Here is a 20,757-nt window from a genome sequence, read left to right on the forward strand (position 1 = left end):
AGAGCGGTATGGTTGCGCAGTGGTTAACACTGCTGCCTCATGGCGCCGATAACCCCAGTTCGATCCCCCACAACCCAAAGATGTGCAGGGTAGGTGGATTGGCCATGCTAAATTGCTGCTTAATTGGGGAAAAAATAATTGGGTACTCTAAATTTATTTTTTAAAAGTAAAACGTCCTAGGACATTCTCAGTGACAACGCTGAGCTGTGGAGATCAGCAGAGCTTCTGCCAGCTTGGTCAATATTTACGTCAAAATAAGTCTCAGCCGTTTAGAAATAAAACCTGTGATGGTTGTACCAGATGGGGGAAATTTGCCGTGGCGATGGTGGGACCTGAAATGAAGAGAGGGGAGAAAAATTAAAGGCCAGGATAATGAATCAAACGGAACATCTTCTTGGCCTTGATTACAGAGGCTTTCAGCAAAGTTTGCATGTGCTTTCAACCGGTGAACATGTAGCAGTATGAAAATTCCTGACTACATAATGACTACATTATTTCTTGTGTTGTGTTTTCACCAGAGACGAATGCGACGAACGCAACATGCTCAGAAAGAGACGGAATTCCTTCGCCTCAAGAGAACCAGGTTGGGCCTGGATGACTTTGAGTCTCTGAAGGTTATAGGAAGAGGTGCTTTTGGGGAGGTTAGTCCAGTTTCTGTGTTTAGTTTATGTTTTTTGGCGATGGTGTTACAAAGCAAGCCGTTTGACATATGAAGTCAGTAATTTTTAGTGTACACAAACAATCACGAGCTTTTGTTGTAGATCTTTCTCAGGGAGCAATACTGCACTGTCGGTGACTCCCCGATACTGGAATTTGTTTTATTATTTAGATTAACACAGTAGTATATAAAAGCGATACTTGTATTCATGTCGGGGCAGTACCGTCCAAACTTGTGACCTCCATAACCGATGAGGACAAAGGCAGCAGATGCATGGGAATGCCACCACCTGCATGACTTGACATTAATCTTCAAGTCACACACCATCGCAAGCTGTTTTGCCATTGTCATGGGGGCAAGATTCTGGAACTCCCACCCTAACAGTACAACGAGTGCCTTTTCACCACACTAACATGCAGCGCTTCAAGAAGGTGGCTCACCACTACCTTCTCCTGGATAAACTAATGATGAGCAATGAATGTCAGCCTTCCCAGTAATGCACATATCCTGAGAATGAATTTAATAAAAATGACCTTCAGATTCTCTTGTGGCTTCCAGGAATTACTTCCTTGCTCCACTGGTGGCTTGCAGGCTATCTGCTGATTGGACAAACCTCTAGACTTTTAAAAATATTCTTTCATGGGATGAGAACATCGCTGGCTAGGATAGCATTTATTGCCTTTGAGAAGGTTTTGGAGAGCTGCACCTTGAAACGCTGCAGGCCATGTGATGCGGGTACATCCACAGTGCTGTTAGGGAGGGAGTTCCAGGATTTTGACCTAGTGACAGTGATGGAAGAGCGATATAGTTCCAAGTCAGGATGGTGTGTGGCTTGGAGGGGAACTTGGAAGTGATCATGTTCTCGTACATCTGCTGCTCTTGTCCATCTAGATGTTAGTGGCCGTGGGTTTGGATGATGTCGGAGGAGACTTGGTGAGTTGCTACAGTGCATCTTGTAGATGGTACACACTACTGCCAATGTGCGTTGATGATGGAGGGAGTGGATGTTTGTGGATATGGTGTCGATCAAATGGTCTGCTTTTTCCTGGATGGTATCAAGCTTGTGTGATGCCATGCACCCCCTTCCAAAAGAGGAAACATGCTCCATATCAAGCCCGCTTATGTTTCAGTAAGGGCAACATTCATTCCCTTTTCTTTTTTAAAATAAATTTAGAGCATCCAATTTTCTTTTCCAATTAAGGGGCAATTTTAGTATGACCAATTTACCTACCCTGCACATGTTTGGGTTGTTGGGGTGAGACCCATGGAGAATGTGCAAACTCCACAAGGACGGTGACCTGAGGCCAGCATCGAACACAGGACCTCAGCTCTGTGAGGCAACAGTGCTAACCACTGCTCCACCATGCCGCCCTTTTGTCCCCTTTCCTTATAAGACAACCCCTTCATCCCAGCAATCAGCTTAGTGATCGTTCTCTGAACTGTTCACAGACCAGTAACTAGTATGCCCCTTCTCAAGTATAGAGTTCTCAATAAAGTCTATGCAGTACTCCAGGTGCGGTTTAACCAATGTACTGTAAAGCCATAGCAAGACTTCCCTACTTTTATATTCCATCCTCTTTGCAATAAAAGGCCAACATTTTTTGATCTTGCCTTCCTAATCACTTGCTGTACCTGCAAGCCAGCTTTTTGTGATCTATGTACCAGGACTCCCAGGTCCTTCTGTCCTGCAGCATTTTGCAATCTCTCTACATTTGAATAATATGCTGCTTTTCTATTCTTCCTGAGAATGTTGACAACCTCAGATTTTCCCTCTTTATACTCCATCTGTTCGATTTTTGCCGAATCACTTAACCTGTCTACGTCCCTCTGTAATTCTTTTGTATTCTCTTCACACCTTGCTTTCTTGTGGCAGCTCTATAGGCCAAGGGCAACAGGTTTCCACTATTGAAGAACATCAGGAAATGAGTTTGGACTTTGTTGGCAATCTGACATATTTCAGGTTCAGCGCATAAATTGCCAGATTCTGATGAACTCACTGTAGCACGGTGGTTGGCACTGTTGCTTCACAGCGCCAGGGTCCCAGGTTTGATTCCCACTTGGATCACTGTCTGCACGGAGTCTGCACGTTCCCCTGTGTGTGGCGACTAGGGGATTTTCACAGTAACTTCATTGCAGTGTTAATGTAAGCCTACTTGTGATAATAATAAAGATTATTATTATTATTAACTCCTTTTTACAACTTGCTTTGAGGCATCTGAACTCGCAAATCCCTGAGTTGCTAGATTGGTACCACATTCCGTGCATTACCATACCTGTAAAGGGAAAGCCTTAAAGAATTATACATTGCTCGTAATACTTTGGGGAAAACTCCTTTCTCAGGTGCGTCTTGTACAGAAGAAGGACACTGGACACATCTATGCCATGAAGATCCTTCGAAAGTCAGATATGTTGGAAAAAGAGCAGGTATGCAATCAGCTAAATAATAACACTTCCATTGCATGTTTTTAGTCAGTCATGTAGTCGTTGTTTTAAGCACCCACATTCTTGTACGAGCTTCAGGTTGAAATAAGGGCAGAGTACTTATCTCCTCGCCATGTCATGTTTCCATGTATCACAGATTAAACACCTGGGAGTTGTGCGAGAATCTCATCATGACATAGCGAATAGGAGCTAGAGTTGGCCATTTGGCCTTCGAGTCTGCTCCACTGATATCTCATCCACCATTCAATAAGACCATGACTGACCTTCTACCTCAACTCCACCTTCTTCCCCATATCCCCATAATTCTCTTGATGCACAAAAATCTTTCCACCTCTGACTTGATTATACTCAAAGACTGAGAAAGTGCAACCCTCTGGGGGCGATAATTCCAAAGACTCTCAACCCTTTGTGCGAAGAAATTGATCCTCCTCTCATTACTCCCTTATTCTGAGGCTGTAGCCCCATGTTCTAGATTCCTAGCTAAGTCTCTTAAGAATTTTATACAGTTCAATGAGATCACCTCTCGTTCTTTTAAACTCCGGGACATGGAGGCTTGTCCATCTCCCATCATGGGACAATCCCTTTGTCCCAGGAACCTTAAAATGCAATAGTTAAAACCCCATAAGGACCACAGGAAAACCATCATTGATCCCCCTGTGGGACTTGTGGAATACGAGCTCCCCAGGTAGGGGGCGGAGGCCAACTACCTGGGGTTCATTATGAGCAAAGGTTTAAGGCAGGCCCAGATCAGGGCTTGAAGAAAGAAATTCCTCCAAGCTAGGATTGCACTGCGAGTGAGATGCTGAATGATGCAGGCAAATACTTGTTAATAAATCTAGCATACTTTCACAAGAGGAAAGGTAAATATATATCCTTCCTTCGTTAAGGAGACCAAACCTGCACAAGTGCTCCAGGTGTGGTCTCACCAGGGTTCCTTTAAGCCTTCATTGGCGTTTTGAACCCTGGTCCATGAGCAGTGTGCAGTGCTGAATGAGACAATGAAAGGTGGCAGTAGGCCGATCTACAATAGAAAAGTAGAAGGTGCCTGGATATGTTAAAGTGCTGTAACGTGTAAGACTATGGATCAAGTGCTGGAAGTAGGATTAAACTGAGCTGCAAGCTTTTTTTTCCCGTTTAATTTGCCAGCGCAGGCAAGGTGGGCCTCTTTCTGCACTGTAATTGTCTATGATTCTAAATCAACTGGTATGATTACATGTGACGTCTGGTGGTAGCAGGTAAACCATATGCCAGATCTCTTTGTCCAGTAATTCCAATGTTCCATGTTTAATACGTTTTTTCAATCTCAGGTGGCTCACATTCGGGCAGAGAGGGATATCCTTGTAGAAGCTGATGGTGCGTGGGTGGTGAAGATGTTCTACAGTTTTCAGGACAAGAGAAACCTATATTTAATTATGGAATTTCTGCCTGGGGGTGAGTGTCGTCAGCCAATCCTTTGTTACTTTGCCTTGAAGGCAACAGGAACCTGTTTCTTTCTCACTATTGCTGCTCTTGCACAAGAAATAAGAGCAGGAGTAGACCACATGGCTGGTCGAGCCTGCTCCACTATTCCGTACGATCATGGACTTCAACTCCATTTTACTGCCAGCTCCCCTTATCCCTTAATTCCCTGAGAGACTGAAAATCTGTCTACCCCAGCGTTAAATATAATGGAGCATCCACAAAGATTCCCTTTGTGGAAAGTAATTTCTCCTCGCCTCAGACCTGAGACTGTGGCCTCCATGTTTCATATTTTCCAACCAGTGGAAACAGTCTCTCGGCATCTACTCTCTCAGAATTTTGTAGGTTTCAATGAGATCACCTCTCATTCTTCTAAATTCCAGAGACTATAAACTCAATTTACTCAGCCTCTCACCATAGGGCAACTCTGTCATCACTGGGACTTATCTCCTGAACCTTTGATGTACCACCTCCAAAACAAGAATATCCTTTTTTAAATATGTAAACCAAAACTGCACAAAGTGTTCCAGATATTGTCTCACCAAAATCCCGTACAACTATAAGAAGACTTATTTATTCTTGTACGCCAAACCCCTTGCAATAATGGCCAACATGTCATTTGTCTTTCTCATTGTTTGATGTACTGGCTGCATGCCTTGGACAAGCACACCCAAGTCTCTTTGAACATCACCATTTAAAAGTGTAACACCTTTTTTAAAAAAAAAAATGACTTTTCTGTTCTTCCAACCAAAGTGAATGACTTCACAATTCCCTATGTTATATTCCATTTGGCATCTTGTGGCCCGTTCACTTACCCTGTCTTTATCTCTTCACAGCCTCTGTGTCCTCCCCACAGCATACGTTTCTGTCTCGTTTTGTATCATCAGCAAACTTTGATCCATGGCTCTCTGTCATCTAAGTTATTAATATAGATTTTAAATAGATGATGCCCTAGCACTGAGCCTTGCGGCACTCAACTAGTTACTGCCTGCCTGCCACTCTATCCATTAACCAATCCTCTATCCATGTTAATATATTATCCCTAACTCTGTGATCCCTGATTTTTGCCTATTAACATTTTGAGTGTCACATTTTCGAAAGCCGTTTGGAAATCCAGATGTACTACATCCATCCACTGGTTCCCTCATATCTGCCCTACTAGTTACATCTTCAAAAACTGTAATAAATTTGTCAGATTTCTCGAGTAAAATTTTAGCTTGTTCTATTTTTTGAAATGCATTGCCGAGATTTTCTTAATAATAGATTCCAGCATTTTCCCAACAACTGATGTTAGGCTAACAGGCCCATAGTTTGTTATTTTCCCTCTCCCACCTTTTTCTCTCCCTCTTTTCATGAATTTGTTCAGATCCAGTAGGACCATTCCCCAATCTAAGGAATTTTGGAAAATCATAGTCACTATCACAACAGCTATTTTTTTTTTTTAGAGCTCTAAGGTGTAGGCCAATATTTTTTTCTCTGCTGATATTCATTTCCTTAATTCCCCCACTCTTTTTAGCCCCCAGGTTGACTGCCTGTTTCTGGTATGAAACTGGAGTCTTCTATTGTTGTGACCAACACAAAATACTTTTTTGATGCCTCCGCCATTTCCTCATTCCCCAAGATTATTTCTCGTATCTCTGCTTTTAAGGGACCAATGCTTACTTTAGCTACTCTCCTCCTTTTTATATACTTTTAAAAGTTTTTATATTTCTGTCTGGTTTACTCTTGTATTCTATTTGTTTTTGCTTTATTTCAAAAGGGGCAGAGAAATTCTCAGCAGTGTCCTGGGCAATAATTGTCTCCCAACCAACATTCCCTAAAATCGATCAATCAGTTCCTTACCACATTGCTCTTTGTGGGATCTTGCTGTGCACAAATTGGTCATCACATTCCAAATTTCCCTTACTCTTTGGATGAGGAAGTGTGTCCTGACATTACCCCCGAGTGGCCGAGCTCTAGGTTTTTTGGTGAATTCCTCACACCAGAAGAATATTGACTTTGCTCTCAATTCGTTTAACTTTTTATCGCATATATTCAAGAGAACACATGTCTAACCTATGAATCCTGTCCTCGTAATTTACCACTTTCAGCCCCATATCATTCTGGTGAACTCGCTCTGTATCCTTTCCAAGGCAATATCTCCAAATCCTTCCTTGGTGCGGTAATTAGAGTTGAACTATTTATATCAAAGCAAAATATTGTGGATATTGAAAATCTGAAATAAAGACAGAAAATGGTGGAAATATTCAGCAGGCCGGACAGCATCTGTGGAGAGAGAGAGAAGAGTTAATATTTTGAGGCAATGACCAATCTGGAGCTGCACAGTCAGCTGCTGTCTTTGAGATGAGATATTAAACCAAGGCCCCATTTGTCCACTCTGGTGGATGCCCAAAAGATGCCATAGATGCTCCTTCGAAGAACAGAGGGGTTTGCTGAAATATCTTCCTTACATTGAGGTGACATGTCAACCCTCTTTCTCTCTCCAGAGTTTTCTACAGCTGCAACCCCTCTGACTTCCAACCCCCTTCAGATAAAGACCAACATCTGAATTCCAGATTTTGTTGAATTAATTACATCTAACTTTCCCAGCTACCATACTGGGACTTGAACCTGTGTCTCTGGATGATGCTTTCAGTCTCTAGGTTGTTCACCCAACAACCTCAACTCTATTGTTCCTTTTTGACCTCATCAGGGGAAAGGTTTGACCTTTGGCTGGTTAATAATGAAACTTGGGCAAGGGCTGCAACAATCTATCTGTGATAGATACCATCTCAGTATTTTGAGGATGGGGGAGCGTTGAAGGGTCTGGGCAGAATCATGGGAAGAGCAACCCAGAAAGAGTCCATTCAGCCCATCGTGCTTGTGTTGTGAGGCAAGAGGACAGCACGGTAGCACAGTGATTAGCACTGTTGCTTCACAGTGCCGGTGACCCGGGATCGATTCCCGGCTTGGGTCACTGTGCGTAGTCTGCACGTTCTCCCTGTGTCTGGGTGGGTTCCCTCCGGGTGCTCCAGTTTCCTTCCACAAGTCCCGAAAGACATGCTTGTTTGGTGAATTGGACATTCGGAATTCTCTTTCGAGTGTACCCGAACAGGCGCCTGAGTATGGTGACTATGGAATTTTCACAGTAACTTCATTGAAATGTGTGCCTACCTGTGACACTAATAAAGATTATTATTATTGAGAACATTTTACCTCCACCTGAGAATAAATCTGCATGAGTGATGTATGCCCCTTGATTACAATGACCTTGAATGTGTCTGTATTTTTCCCAGGTGATATGATGACCTTACTCATGAAGAAAGATACACTGTCTGAGGAAGAGGCTCAGTTTTACATTGCAGAGACTGTGTTGGCCATTGACTGTATACATCAACTGGGTTTCATTCACCGAGACATCAAACCAGATAACCTCTTATTAGATAGCAGGGTAAGTCACTTCTCTCCCAAGGTGTGAAGACTGTTTTTAATGGACCATACGCCATCCACTTGCCCATACAGAAAGCTGCTAAGTTCCAGAACTGGCCTGATGGGCAAAATGGCCTCCTGTGCTGTAAGATTCTATAATTCACTCTCCGTTATTGCATCTGTCAGTACTGAGCTCTGATTTGCGAGTGCCAAAGTAAGCCTTTTGGCCTAATTGATCTGTACTGATATTTATGCTCCAACGAGCCTGCACCCACCCACATTTCATCTCAACCTGTCAGCTGTGCTGCAGTTCTCATCTGCATTATCTAATTCATAGAATCAGAAAATCATAGAATCCCTATAGTGTAGAAGGAGACCATTCAGACCATATAGGGCGCGATTCTCCGAGCCCCACGGCGGGATGGAGAATCGCCGCAACTGCGCCAGGAGGCCCCGATGCCGGCGCGCGATTCTCCGAGGTGCGGAGAATCGGCGCCATTTGCGCCGGTGCGTTTGATGCGGCGCGGGCCGCTGGAATCGGCGGGGCCGCTGATTCTCCAGCCCGGATGGGCCGAGTGGCCACGTGCAAAAAGCAGAGTCCCACCGGCGCCGTTCACCCCTGGCCGCTGCCGGCAGGAACTCTGCGCGAGGGGTCGGGGGCTGGTCTGTGGGGCGGGGAAAAGCACTCCTTCACTGGGGGGGTGGTCCTCCAATGGGGTCTTGCCCGCGATTTGGGCCCACCGATCAGCGGGCTGACCTCTTTTCCCCCGGGCCTACTTTGTTGTGCGGCTGGCCCCTGAACCCTCACGCCATGTTGCGTAGGGGTCAGCGCGCTGAAGAAGTCCCCCACGCATGCACGGGTTGGCACGGCCCAACTGCGCTTGCGCGGGTTGGCGCAGTGCCCATTTGGCGTCGGGAAGGCAGGCTGGAGTGGCGTGAACCGCTCCAGCACCATGCTGGCCCCCTGTGGGGGACAGAATCGGTCATCCCCGCGCCTGTTTCACGCGCGTTGACGACGACGCGAACACTTAGTCTCCATTTTGGAGGATTGCCCCATAGTCTATACTGACCCTCTGAAAGATTACCCTATCTAAGCCCACTTCCCCCACCTTCTCCCTGTAACTCCATAACCGCACCTAACCTTTGGATACTAAGGGACCATTCTTTAAAAAATTAATTTAGAGTACCCAATTAAGGGGCAATTTGGTGTAGCAAATCCACCTAACCTGCACACCCTTGGGTTGTTGGGGTGAAACCCATGCAGGCACGGGGAGAATGTGCAAACTCCACAGTGACCCAAGGCCGGGATTCATACCGGGGTCCTCAGCACCCCAGTCCCAGTGCTAACCACTGCACCACATGCCGTCCCCTAAGGGACAATTTAGAATGCCAATCCCCCTAACCTGCACATCTTCTCTGCCGTGTTAAGACTCTGAAGGTGTTAGGAACGTTTTGATGTCACTAGCGATGCTCTGGGACAAGGGAACATGTTCTCAATGTGTGCCAATACCTGACCCTGGCCATTCCTGGACCTTACTGAGCTTGTTCTCTATTCTTCCTATCTCCATCTTTGGGACTAATGGAATCTTTGCCCCATAACAGTATCTGCTGCGTTTGGTGTAATGTGATGACAGCAGGAGAGCCTTGTACTTGTCTCACACACTGATTACCATAGAGACACAACTGTAACTTTCTGTAGGATGGCCATGTCTGGCGCTTGCTGGCCACCTTCTACGCTCTCTGGCTACCTTCTACGCTCTCTGGCTCTCGCTCTCTCAAATCGCAGCGATTTCACGATGATTTTAGGCAAAGTGGTGGCGTTGTGGTATTGTCACTGGACTAGTAGTCCAGAGACCCAGGGTAATGCTCTGGGGACCCACGTTCAAACCCAACCACAGTGGATGGTGAAACTTGAATTCAATAAAAATGTTGAATTAAAAGTTCAGCGTTGACCATAAAACAATTGTTAATTATCCTAAAAATCCATCTGATTCACTAATGTCCTTTAGGGAAAGAAATCTGCCATTTTGCCTAGTTTGGCCTACATGTGACTCCAGACCCAGAGCAATGTGGTTGACTCTTAAATGCCCTCTAAAATGGCCTAGCAAGCTACGTAGTTCAAGGGCAATTAGGGATGGGCAATAAATGCTGGCCCAGCCAGCGACGCCCATGGTCACTTTTTTGATAAGTGACCATGTAGAAGTTTGTGACTGTGAGAAATGAGGCAATTTGTTTTTGTTGCTGGGCCGAATTCTGTCACGTTGCTGATGTTTGTTCTCTTTATAGGGACACGTGAAATTGTCTGATTTTGGGCTGTGCACAGGACTGAAGAAAGCTCACAGGACAGAGTTCTACCGAAATCTCACTTGCAGCCCCCCTAGCGATTTCAGTAAGTTAATTTCAAGTGAAGTGGCGGATTAGGCTTTTGGGGCTGCCCACCCCAGCGAAAGGGATTTTTAATTACTTTGATTAATTAGATTACTTTCCTCATCAGCTTTTCAGAATATGAACTCGAAACGAAAAGCAGAAACTTGGAAGAAAAATAGACGGCAGCTGGTGAGATTTATTCTCCCCTTTCACTGTGTTTTAGTCATTTTGATGGTGCTGTGCTATTGAAAACGATACTATATCCAGGCCTTATCTTTGTGTGTCATTTTTAGTACTCTGCGTTAGTTCAGCCTCAATGGGTTGCTGTGTCTTGCCTCTGAGTTATAAACTTGAGGATTCAAATCCCACGCCATGAGATGTGAGCATATAATCCAGCCTGACACTCCCAGTGCACTACTGAGAGAGTGCTGCACTGTCAGAGGTGCCATCTTTGGGATGAGAGACTAAATAAAGGCCTCCCAACAGATGGGCATAAGAAATCCCACTGTCAACATTTGAAAAGCACTTGGTGTCCTGGCTAATTTTTATCCTTCAACTGATGTCACTAAAACAGATTATCTGATCATTATCTCATTCCTGTTAGTGCGATCTGGCTCTATGCAAATCGTTACAACAGCGACTGGTTTTCGCAAGTACTTCATTGGCTGTTGAGTTATTTTGGATGTCCTGCCACTGCGAAAGGTTCTTGAGGAATGCAAGTCTTCGTCAGTTGCTAAAACAGTGGACAGGTTATCTCAGGAGGGTGAAGGAAGGACAGTCCGTGAGACTCGCCCACTTCCCTGATCTCCCGAAAAGAAACAATCAAAACCAGAATGTTCAGAGTTTGCAGACCCTATCTTGCCATGTGATCGTCTCTTCAGGGCAGTTGATTTTTGGATTCTGGGTGATGTTTCTGAGAAATGATGCTTTTATTTTTCATTCTAATTCTCAGGCCTACTCCACGGTTGGCACCCCAGATTATATTGCCCCGGAAGTATTCATGCAGAATGGATACAACAAGCTCTGTGATTGGTGGTCCTTGGGGGTCATCATGTACGAAATGCTGATAGGTATGTCCAAGGACCAATAAAAAAGTTCTTTGGTATAGATTGCTGTTGTCCAATAGAAATTACTGACTAGTCCATGGGCGTGATGAAACAGTCGGCTTTTTGAGTGCCAATTTTTGTCGGAGGTGCCTCGGGTAATGTACTCCACATGTGTATATTTATTTAATTTTCTTGCTTACTGAGGTTTGTTAAGTGCTCAATGGTGGTGGAACCAATCTTATGCTCGGTGATTAGTGTTTCTACCTCTGGGTCTGAATGTGGAGGCTTCGAACCCCACTCCAGACAGTTGCAGTGAGTGGAAAATGGAATTTCAGCTGCAAATTCCTTGTTGACATCCAATGGGATCCTTGTGTCCAATGAGTCTGAACATTTCTCCAGCCCCCCCCCCCCCAATCATTTGGGTTATAGGAGCCAATTACATCATCACCCCCCCCCCCCCCCCCCCCCCCCCCAATATTGAACTGGCTATTCTAAAGTTCATCATGGTTTATGTTACAAACTGCCAGATTGTTAATTAGTCTGTGAATCCTTCTGTTCTTCATGCTGTTGGCCATTCCGATACAAAAACAATTCTCAATAATCAAAATGGACTCGTACACCATTTCCTCAACTAAACCCAGGGCTGAATTGCACTTTAGGAGCAAGGCTCCTGGTGTATAAGTCTGAGGGTGAGCCCACCCCTTGCTTGGGCAGCTTGCACCACAGCCATTTGACAACCTTCAGGCCGGTACTTGGTTTGAGGTGGGCCTTCTACTGGGGAAGAAGGCTGTACTCCGTGAACTGCCAGGCAATCAAATGACTAGCAGTTCTCTTGTCTTAGCAGTGATATCAAAGGTGGTGGCCAATGTTGGGTCTGTAGTCAGTCCCAGAGGGAATACAAGTTGCGATGGAGCCAGACTTCTAGGAATGTCGAGGGTCTCACTGGGGCCATGCTGGCAGGCTGGGGAGGAGGGGTTGGGTTGAAGAGGACGTGGCAGTGGGGGAGGGAAATCATTGTGGAGGGGTGGGCCTCCAGTAGGCACAATGGGTCCCTCTTTGCATGGCCATTAACTGGGCGGGCTGGACACCTGGCACCAACCTCGTCACCAACCATGGGCGAAATCTGAGTGGTGGTGGGACGAGGCCATTAATTTACCACTTAAGGGTCTCAATTAGTCCACCAGTGAAGCAGGTAAAACTACTGTGTGGGCAGGGGAGTAGGCACCAGATGGTTTGGTTTTCTCTTTAACAACTATTTGGATCCTTCTTTGGGTAACTTGTGGCCTGCGCTGGATTGGGAAGGGCTTATGAGTGATTTAGATTTAACTCTGGTAGGCTTTTCAAAACCCCTTTATTTACTCCACCCTACACATGAATCTTCCTGATAAGTACTTCTGTCTCGTACAGACTGTTCCATCTTCTCTTCTCAGTTTTTTACACTGTTGATGTCATTGTTACATCATGGTACACATCACCATCTTATTACCATAATTCTTTACCCATTATTCTACACCAGGACCAGTGGAGCTGGCATGCAGCCCAAATTAACACACCTTCTTCCCAGGGAAGACTCCAAGTTCTTCGGTAATTGTAGGGCTGGAATATGTAATGGACGGAAAACTTAACATTTCTCTAACCCTGGCCGTTTATTTTTCACTCTCCACTCTCCTTCGCCCTGACCATTGACAACTGTGCTTTCAGCTATCTAGTCTGTAAATTCCTTGGCTGGGATTCTCCGAGCCTCCGTTCCGAAATGGCGCTCGGCGTGGGGGCAGAGAATGGGGTCTCAGACCCGTGGCGCCTGGAGAATCGCCGCCAGCCGCGTGTGGTTGACTCGGCGCCGTTCAGGGGATGTTGAAAGAGGCCCCTACGCGATTCTCTGCGATCGAACTAGCTGGGTTCCGGCTGAGTTCCGCCAGTGTGGTTCCAACCTGGTTCCACCTGGCGGGAGCTCGGATTCTCGGCCGCGCTGGCCATCCTGGTGGGGGGGGGGGGGGGGGGGGGGGGGATTAGACTCCGGCGGGGGTGCCTCCACGATGGACAGGTCCGCGACCGGGGGCTACCGATCGCCGGACGTGCGCGAACCGGGAGGGTGGCTTGTCTTCTTCCGCGCTGGCCTGCTGTGTGGCTCTGCCATGTTGCGCGGGGACCGCTGCGAAAACGGCCACCACGCCCATGCGCGGACCCGCGACTGGCCGCCGCGTGCATGCGTGGGCCCGCGGCCGGATGTGCAGGGTCCTGTATCAGCAGCAGGAGCTGCGCGGTGCACGCCGGGGCCCTGCTGTCCCTCTTAAACCTGGAGAATCACTCCGGACTTTTTGAAAAAAGTCTGGAGTGATTTGCGCCCGTTTTCCCGCGGGCATGGGGACATAGCCCCATTTTCGGAGAATCCAGGCCCTGGAATTGTATAGTTATCATTTTTGCTCCACACTCTAAGCTGTTCCCTCACTACCCACTCTATTCTTCTCCTTGACAACAGTCTGAGAATAAGTTTGTAACCTTGCTGTCGTATTTCATCCTGACCTCGTTATCACACCATCGATAAGACCGCCTATTCCCTCCTGTAGAACCTGCCCCTCGTTATCACACCATCGATAAGACCGCCTATTCCCTCCTGTAGAACCTGCCCCTCAGCTTCTCTGCTACTGTAAACCTTGTCTTCGTTGCTTCTAGATTTTACTATTCCAATGCACTCCTGGCTTATTCTCCTTCATTCTGCCCTCTGTAAAATTGAAATCATCCAAAACTCTGCCCACGTCTTAACCTGCAGCAAATATTGTTCCCCTATCAATCCGTTCACATGCACCAACTTCCTTTCAAGCAACATCTTGATTTTAAAATTTTGATCCTGCTTTCAAATCCTCCATAACCTCACTCCTCCCTACCTCTGTAATCTCCTCCTACCCTACAATCACGTGACATATCTGCTGTCCTTTAATTCTGGCCGCTTGTTCATTCCCAATTACAATTGTTCCACCGCTGCCGGCTGTGCCTTCAGTTGCCTGGTTCCCAAGCACTGGAATTATCTCCCTGACGCCCTCTGCCTCTCAATCTCACTCTCCTCATTTAAGAAGCTCTTTAAATCCTAGCTCTTAGACCAAGGTTTTGGTTATGTGGCCCTAATATCTCTTTATGTGGCTCGATGTCCGATTGTGTTTTAGAGTGTTCCTTTATTAAGTTAAAGGCACAATGTTTTCTGCAGATTACCTGGACAGGTTTATATTGCCTGCTTGCCAGCAGTGACTGCATCAAAATCAAATGTCCTGTTTGTTAGCATTGATGGTTGGGGAAAGATCCAGTTGTGACCAAGAGGTTTCCCCAGCCATTGCTCCAAATAAATCTACTTTGTTGCCATCTCTGATGATGAGAAATCCATGCATTGGGAATTCGTGGCACTGTCGCCGCTCCGGGTCTGCTCGGGTACCCGCACAACACAAATCCACGCTGAATGGTCACATATAGACGATCGGAAGTCAGGGTGATGTGGATAGCCTCTGATTCTGAGGTTGGTCCCACTCCAGAGACTTGAGCACAATACTCCAGACTGACTCTGTCGACCAGTGGTATGCAAACTTTTTTTTTCAAGCGGCCCACTTTAATCAAATAATTCACCCACACGACCCAATAATTTGCAGGCTGTTGAGCGGAGGTCCTGACACTCTGATCATAACTAGCATTGGTGCTGCTCTGTCCTGCCGTGGACACGGTGGAGCAGCTAACGCTCTCTGGCAGATTCAGATGCAAGATCCTGGCCAGTAGGTTTATCGGCTGTTGGTGTCTCTGCCCCTCCCTTTTGGATGGTGAAATGATCCATGGATTACATGCAACGTGTCATTACATGTGGAGCATAGAATAAGTGTGAATCAGTTTACTAGGCAGGGAAAGAAAATTGGTGCCAATTGCACGTACAGGGCAAGCTGATCTGTTTATTGTCTCGTCTAATATGTATGTTGTTTACCAATGAAAAGTCAGGGGACCTTTGTGGTTGATGTGTGGTTTCTAAGATTGACAAAAAGGCTATTCCAAAGAAGTAGTTCTCTCTGGTGTCCTGAGGCCAACATCAGAAGAACCAGATTCTCTGATCATTGTCACATTGTTGTTTGTGGGAGCTGACTGTGTATACAAACCGGCTATTGTGTTTCCTACAGCACTGAGCACATTTCACAAAGTAGTCGTTTAGTAGTAATTGGCAGAAGAGACATGTTGATAAAATAGCAATTAACTGTTCCCTGCTGTATTCTCCATGGCAAAACTTCTACCAATCTGAGTCCATTTACCAATCAAGCAGCACACTCTTCTCGTGCAGTATAAATTGTTGTTCCTTTTACTATTGGTTGTCCTACAATCTGTCCTGACAAGTGCAAGACAAAAAAGTTTAGACAGCATGTCTCTTCGGCAATTGTCAAAATGTTGGCTGTGAAGCAGTTTGGGACGCCTGAGGGCAGGAAAGGCGCTATAGAAATGCAAGTTATCTTTTTTCTTGCATGACGGTGTAGTAGCTAAGATGGTTTTATTGCTGAATGTTGCAGAAAACCAGGACCGCAGAACTGTCCACTTGACAAATTTGGTCTAAATTTCATATTTCTTTACGGAACCAAAGCCAAGTGGATGCAAATCAGCTGTGATCTAATTAAATGATGTAACCGATGGGCTGAATGGTCTCCTGTTTCTACATTATCTGTTCTGAATGACAACATACTATCCCTCAATGCCAACAAAACTAAAGAGCTGGTCATTGACTTCAGGAAGCAAAGTACACACCCCTGTCAGCATCAACGGGGCCGAGGTGGAGATGGTTAGCAGTTTTAAATTCCTAGGGGTACACATCTCCAAAAATCTGTCCTGGTCCACTCATGTTGACGCTACCACCAAGAAAGCACAACAGCGCCTGTACTTCCTTAGGAAACTAAGGAACTTCGGCATGTCCACGGTAATTCTTACCAGCTTTTACAGATGCCCCATAGAAAGCATCCTATCTGGCTGCATCACAGCCTGGTATGGCAACCGCTTGGCCCAAGACCGCAAGAAACCTCAGAGTTGTGAACACAGCCCAGTCCATCACACAAAGCTGCCTCCCATCCATTGACTCCATCTACACCTCCCGCTGCCTGGGGAAAGCGGGCAGTATAATCAAAGACCCCTCCCACCCGGCTTACTCACTCTTCCAACTTCTTCCATCGGGCAGGAGATGCAGAAGTCTGAGAACACGCACGAATAGACTCAAAAACAGCTTCTTCCCCGTTGTTACCAGACTCCTAAACGACCCTCTTATGGACTGACCTCATTAACACTACACCCCTGCATGCTTCACCCGATGCCGGTGTTATGTAGTTACATTGTATACCTTGTGTTACCCTATTATGTATTTTCTTTTATTTCCTTTTCTTTTCATGTACTTAACAATCTTTTGAGCTGCTCACAGTTCACTGTACCTCGGTACACGTGACAATAAACAAAATCCAAATCCAATCCAATCCAATTGGAACTTTTGCTCGCAATGTATAGTTTTTCAGTGTGCTGTGTGTTAGCAGTCTGTGCACATTCTGGTTCAACAATGCAATCCTTGTGCAAGTGAATTAAAAATCTCACCTGAAGTCTTTACAATGTGCTCTCAATTCTGCTACTATATAATTGAAACCATCTGTCTGCTCTGAGGTTATAATCTGCTTGTTTGTGAAGGAATTGATATTGGATGTTATGATTTTTTCAGGCTATCCGCCTTTCTGTTCGGAAACCCCTCAAGAGACTTATCGCAAGGTGATGGCCTGGAAAGAAACATTGGTCTTCCCTCCAGAAGTTCCAATTTCCGAGAGATCAAAGAGCCTGATTCTAAGGTACTGGCATTTTTAAGAGTTGACAAATTGGGAACAATCCCAATGACTTGAGTTTAGATTGGGAGAATGTAAGACCAACTTGCTTGGTCATGGAATGCCTCGCCATAATTCAGGCAGAGAATGTTGCATCTTTGCGTTGCCAATTGGATAGGTATGTCAAAAGGAGGAGTGTGAAAAGATACAGTTCATGAGCTAGTGATGGGCTGAGTAACTATCACCTCCCAGTACAATAGTCTATGTTGGGACATTCTTTAATAATAATAATCTTTTTATTGTCACAAGAAGGCTTACATTAACTCTGCAATTAAGTTACTGTGAAAAGCCCTACATGGTTAAGTTACAATATTTTCTCTTTAGCTCTTTGATGATCCCTGGGGCAGTGATTTAACGATTCTCTATGTTTATTTGGAACATTTACAAGCTGTTTTCCCCCCACCCCGCCCCCACAACAGGTTTTCCCGCAGCAGATGTGGCGAGTCATTGGACGGCTTTTGCTTGGCTTGCCAGGCCCGCTGCTGGAGAGCCCGTCACCAGGGGTCGGCTTCAGTGGGACAGAGAGATTCCGCTGGTTAAAGCGACCTGAAAATCCTACCCAAAGTCCAGGTTGACGCTCACTGCAGTACTGAGGGGGCATGGCACTGACAGAGGGTCAGTACTGAGGGGGCATGGCACTGACAGAGGGTCAGTACTGAGGGGGCATGGCATTGACAGAGGGTCAGTACTGAGGGGGCATGGCATTGACAGAGGGTCAGTACTAAGGGGGCATGGCACTGACAGAGGGTCAGTACTGAGGGGGCATGGCATTGACAGAGGGTCAGTACTGAGGGGGCGTGGCACTGACAGAGGGTCAGTACTGAGGGGGCATGGCATTGACAGAGGGTCAGTACTAAGGGGGCATGGCACTGACAGAGGGTCAGTACTGAGGGGGCGTGGCACTGACAGGGTCAGTACTGAGGGAGTGCTGCACTGTCAGAGGGTCAGCACTGAGGAACTGCTGCAGTGTCGGGGGGTCAGTTTGAGGGAGTGCTGCACTATCGGGGGGGGTGTGTGGTCAGCACAGAGGGAGTGCTGCACTGTTGGGTCAGTACTGGGGGAGTGCTAACTGTCAGACGGTCAGTACTGAGGGAGTGTTACACTGTCAGGCGGTCAGTACTAGGGGAGTGCTGTACTGCCAGGGCGTCAGTACTGAGGGAGTGCTGCACTGTCGGCGTCATTACTGAGGGAGTGCTGCACTGTCTGCGTCAGTACTGAGGGTGCTGCACTGTCAGGGGGTCAGCACTGGGGGAATGCTGCACTGTCAGGGGCTCAGTACTGGGGAAGTGCTGCACTGTCAGGGAGTCAGCACAGAGGGAGTGCTGCACTGTCAGAGGGTCAGTACTGAGGGTGTGCTGCAGTGTCGGGGGGCCAGTTTGAGGGAGTGCTGCAGTGTCAGAGGGTCAGTACTGAGTGAGTGCTACACTGTCATGGTGTCCCCCCCCCCCCCCCCCCCCCCCCCCCCCCCCCCCCCGGGGTGTGTCTTGCCTCCCTCCCCCTCCCCTCCCCCATGTCTCTCTCTTTCCTCCACCCCCATGTCACTCTTCCCTTCCACTCCCCTCCCTCCGTGTCACTCTCTCCCCTCCCCTGCATCCAATGGAAGGGTAAAATAGAATTTAAGTAAAGTTATGACAGAGCAAAACTATTCCCTCTGGTGGTCGCAGTCCATAGCAAAGGGGAAGAAAGAAACTTAAAATGAGAGCTAGACTGTTCAGAGGTGATGCGAGGATGCGGTTCGGCGCACAGTGTAATGGAAATCTGCAACCCGCTCCCTCAGAAAGCTGTCACAGCTGTATTGAGATTGACCGAGCGTATCAGTAAAAGTTCCAGACCAAGACCAGTAATTGGTGAAGATAGAGATTGACCAATGATTGAATGGTGAAACATTGTGGGAGCTGGGAGCTCAGTGATATTGTCACTGGACTAATAATCTAACCTAGAGGCCCAGGTTAATGAGTTAAAGTCCTACCATGCCAGCTTGTGGAATTAAATTTGTTTCATAAATCATTCTGAAATTGAAGACTACAGCTTGTTCACTAATGTCCTTTTGGGAAGGAAATCTGTCCATTGTTACCCGGTCTGGCATACATATGACCCCAGACTGAATGAGGTCTCTTAACTACTCTTTGAAATGGCTGAGCAAGCCAATCAGTTCTAGGATAAAGAAGGTTTGATGGGCTGAATAACCTCCACCCGTTCCTATGACACTAAGAGGAAAACAAGGGAAGAAAGAGAAAATGGAGAGTGATTGAAATATCCATGTGCTCGCTCGCAGACATTGGATCTCAACCTTTGGATTGAGGCTGTTTAGCACAGGGCTAAATCGCTGGCTTTGAAAACAGACCAAGACAGGCCAGCAGCAAGGTTCAATTCCCGTACCAGCCTCCCAGAACAGGGGCCGGAATGTGGCGACTAGGGGCTTTTCACAGTAACTTCATTTGAAGCCTACTTGTGACAATAAGTGATTTTCATTTAATTTCATTTCATTGATGGCAGCAGGGTAGCATGGTGGTTAGCATAAATGCTTCACAGCTCCAGGGTCCCAGGTTCGATTCCCGGCTGGGTCACTGTCTGTGTGGAGTCTGCACGTCCTCCCCCTGTGTGCGTGGGTTTCCTCCGGGTGCTCCGGTTTCCTCCCACAGTCCAAAGATGTGCGGGTTAGGTGGATTGGCCATGCTAAATTGCCCGTAGTGTCCTAATAAAAGTAAGGTTAAGGGGGGGTTGTTGGGTTACAGGTATAGGGTAGATACGTGGGTTTGAGTAGGGTGATCATGGCTCGGCACAACATTGAGGGCCGAAGGGCCTGTTCTGTGTTGTACTGTTCTATGTTCTATTGAGGTGGCTCTGTTGCAATGATCCTCTTTTTGCTGTACGTTTTCAGGTTTTGCTGTGCGGCAGATGATCGAATTGGAGCTAATAGTGTGGAAGAAATTAAAGGTCACCCGTTTTTCGAAGGAGTAGATTGGGAACACACCAGGTAAACTCAACAGGGTTAAATGGAGTTGGTGAGTGGCAATGCAAATGGGTGAGCCACCCGGCTCCATTTCCTGTTGACATCAGTGGAATCAGGATAAGGGTGGGCAGGGGAAGGAGTGAAAGGGTGATCACACTCCGCATATTGTGGAAACGATTGTCATGTGATGGATCCTCAATGAGTCGGCTGTGGCTCAATCAAAGATGTGCAGGTTAGGTTGATTAGCCACGCTAAATTGCCCCTTGATTGGAAAAAAGATAATTGGGTACTCCAGATTTTAACAAAAAAATGAGGCCCCACATGTATGCCTGCTAGATGTAAAAGACCCCATGACAACAGTGACTAATTCATTGTCTGTAAAGAACTTTGAGACATCTAGTGATCATGAAAAGTTCAAGTCTTTCATTTTTCAATTGGCAGTATTTTATCTGTAATAGGTTCTTTCAATTTAATGTGAACGATGTGAATAAAGTCTGAGAACTGGCACTAGATTCAAAAACGGCTACTTCCCTGATGTTACTAGGGGCTAGGCCGGAG

The 20,757-nt window shown here is 46.4% G+C and overlaps 1 protein-coding gene across 1 annotated transcript in view; it reads left to right on the forward strand.

Moving 5' to 3' along the window:
• The window catches only part of LOC119955017 (serine/threonine-protein kinase 38-like), an 87,554-nt gene that overhangs the window by 56,811 nt on the left and 9,986 nt on the right, over positions 1-20,757 (forward strand). The window contains exons 4-12 of the mRNA XM_038780822.1: positions 519-641; positions 2,999-3,082; positions 4,408-4,531; positions 7,834-7,988; positions 10,253-10,355; positions 10,461-10,522; positions 11,286-11,403; positions 17,090-17,213; positions 20,128-20,223. Coding sequence (XP_038636750.1) covers positions 519-641; positions 2,999-3,082; positions 4,408-4,531; positions 7,834-7,988; positions 10,253-10,355; positions 10,461-10,522; positions 11,286-11,403; positions 17,090-17,213; positions 20,128-20,223 — 989 coding nt within the window. The remainder of the gene's footprint in view (positions 1-518; positions 642-2,998; positions 3,083-4,407; positions 4,532-7,833; positions 7,989-10,252; positions 10,356-10,460; positions 10,523-11,285; positions 11,404-17,089; positions 17,214-20,127; positions 20,224-20,757) is intronic.

Source organism: Scyliorhinus canicula, chromosome 20 (genome assembly GCF_902713615.1).
Source record: "Scyliorhinus canicula chromosome 20, sScyCan1.1, whole genome shotgun sequence".
NCBI lineage: Eukaryota > Metazoa > Chordata > Chondrichthyes > Carcharhiniformes > Scyliorhinidae > Scyliorhinus > Scyliorhinus canicula.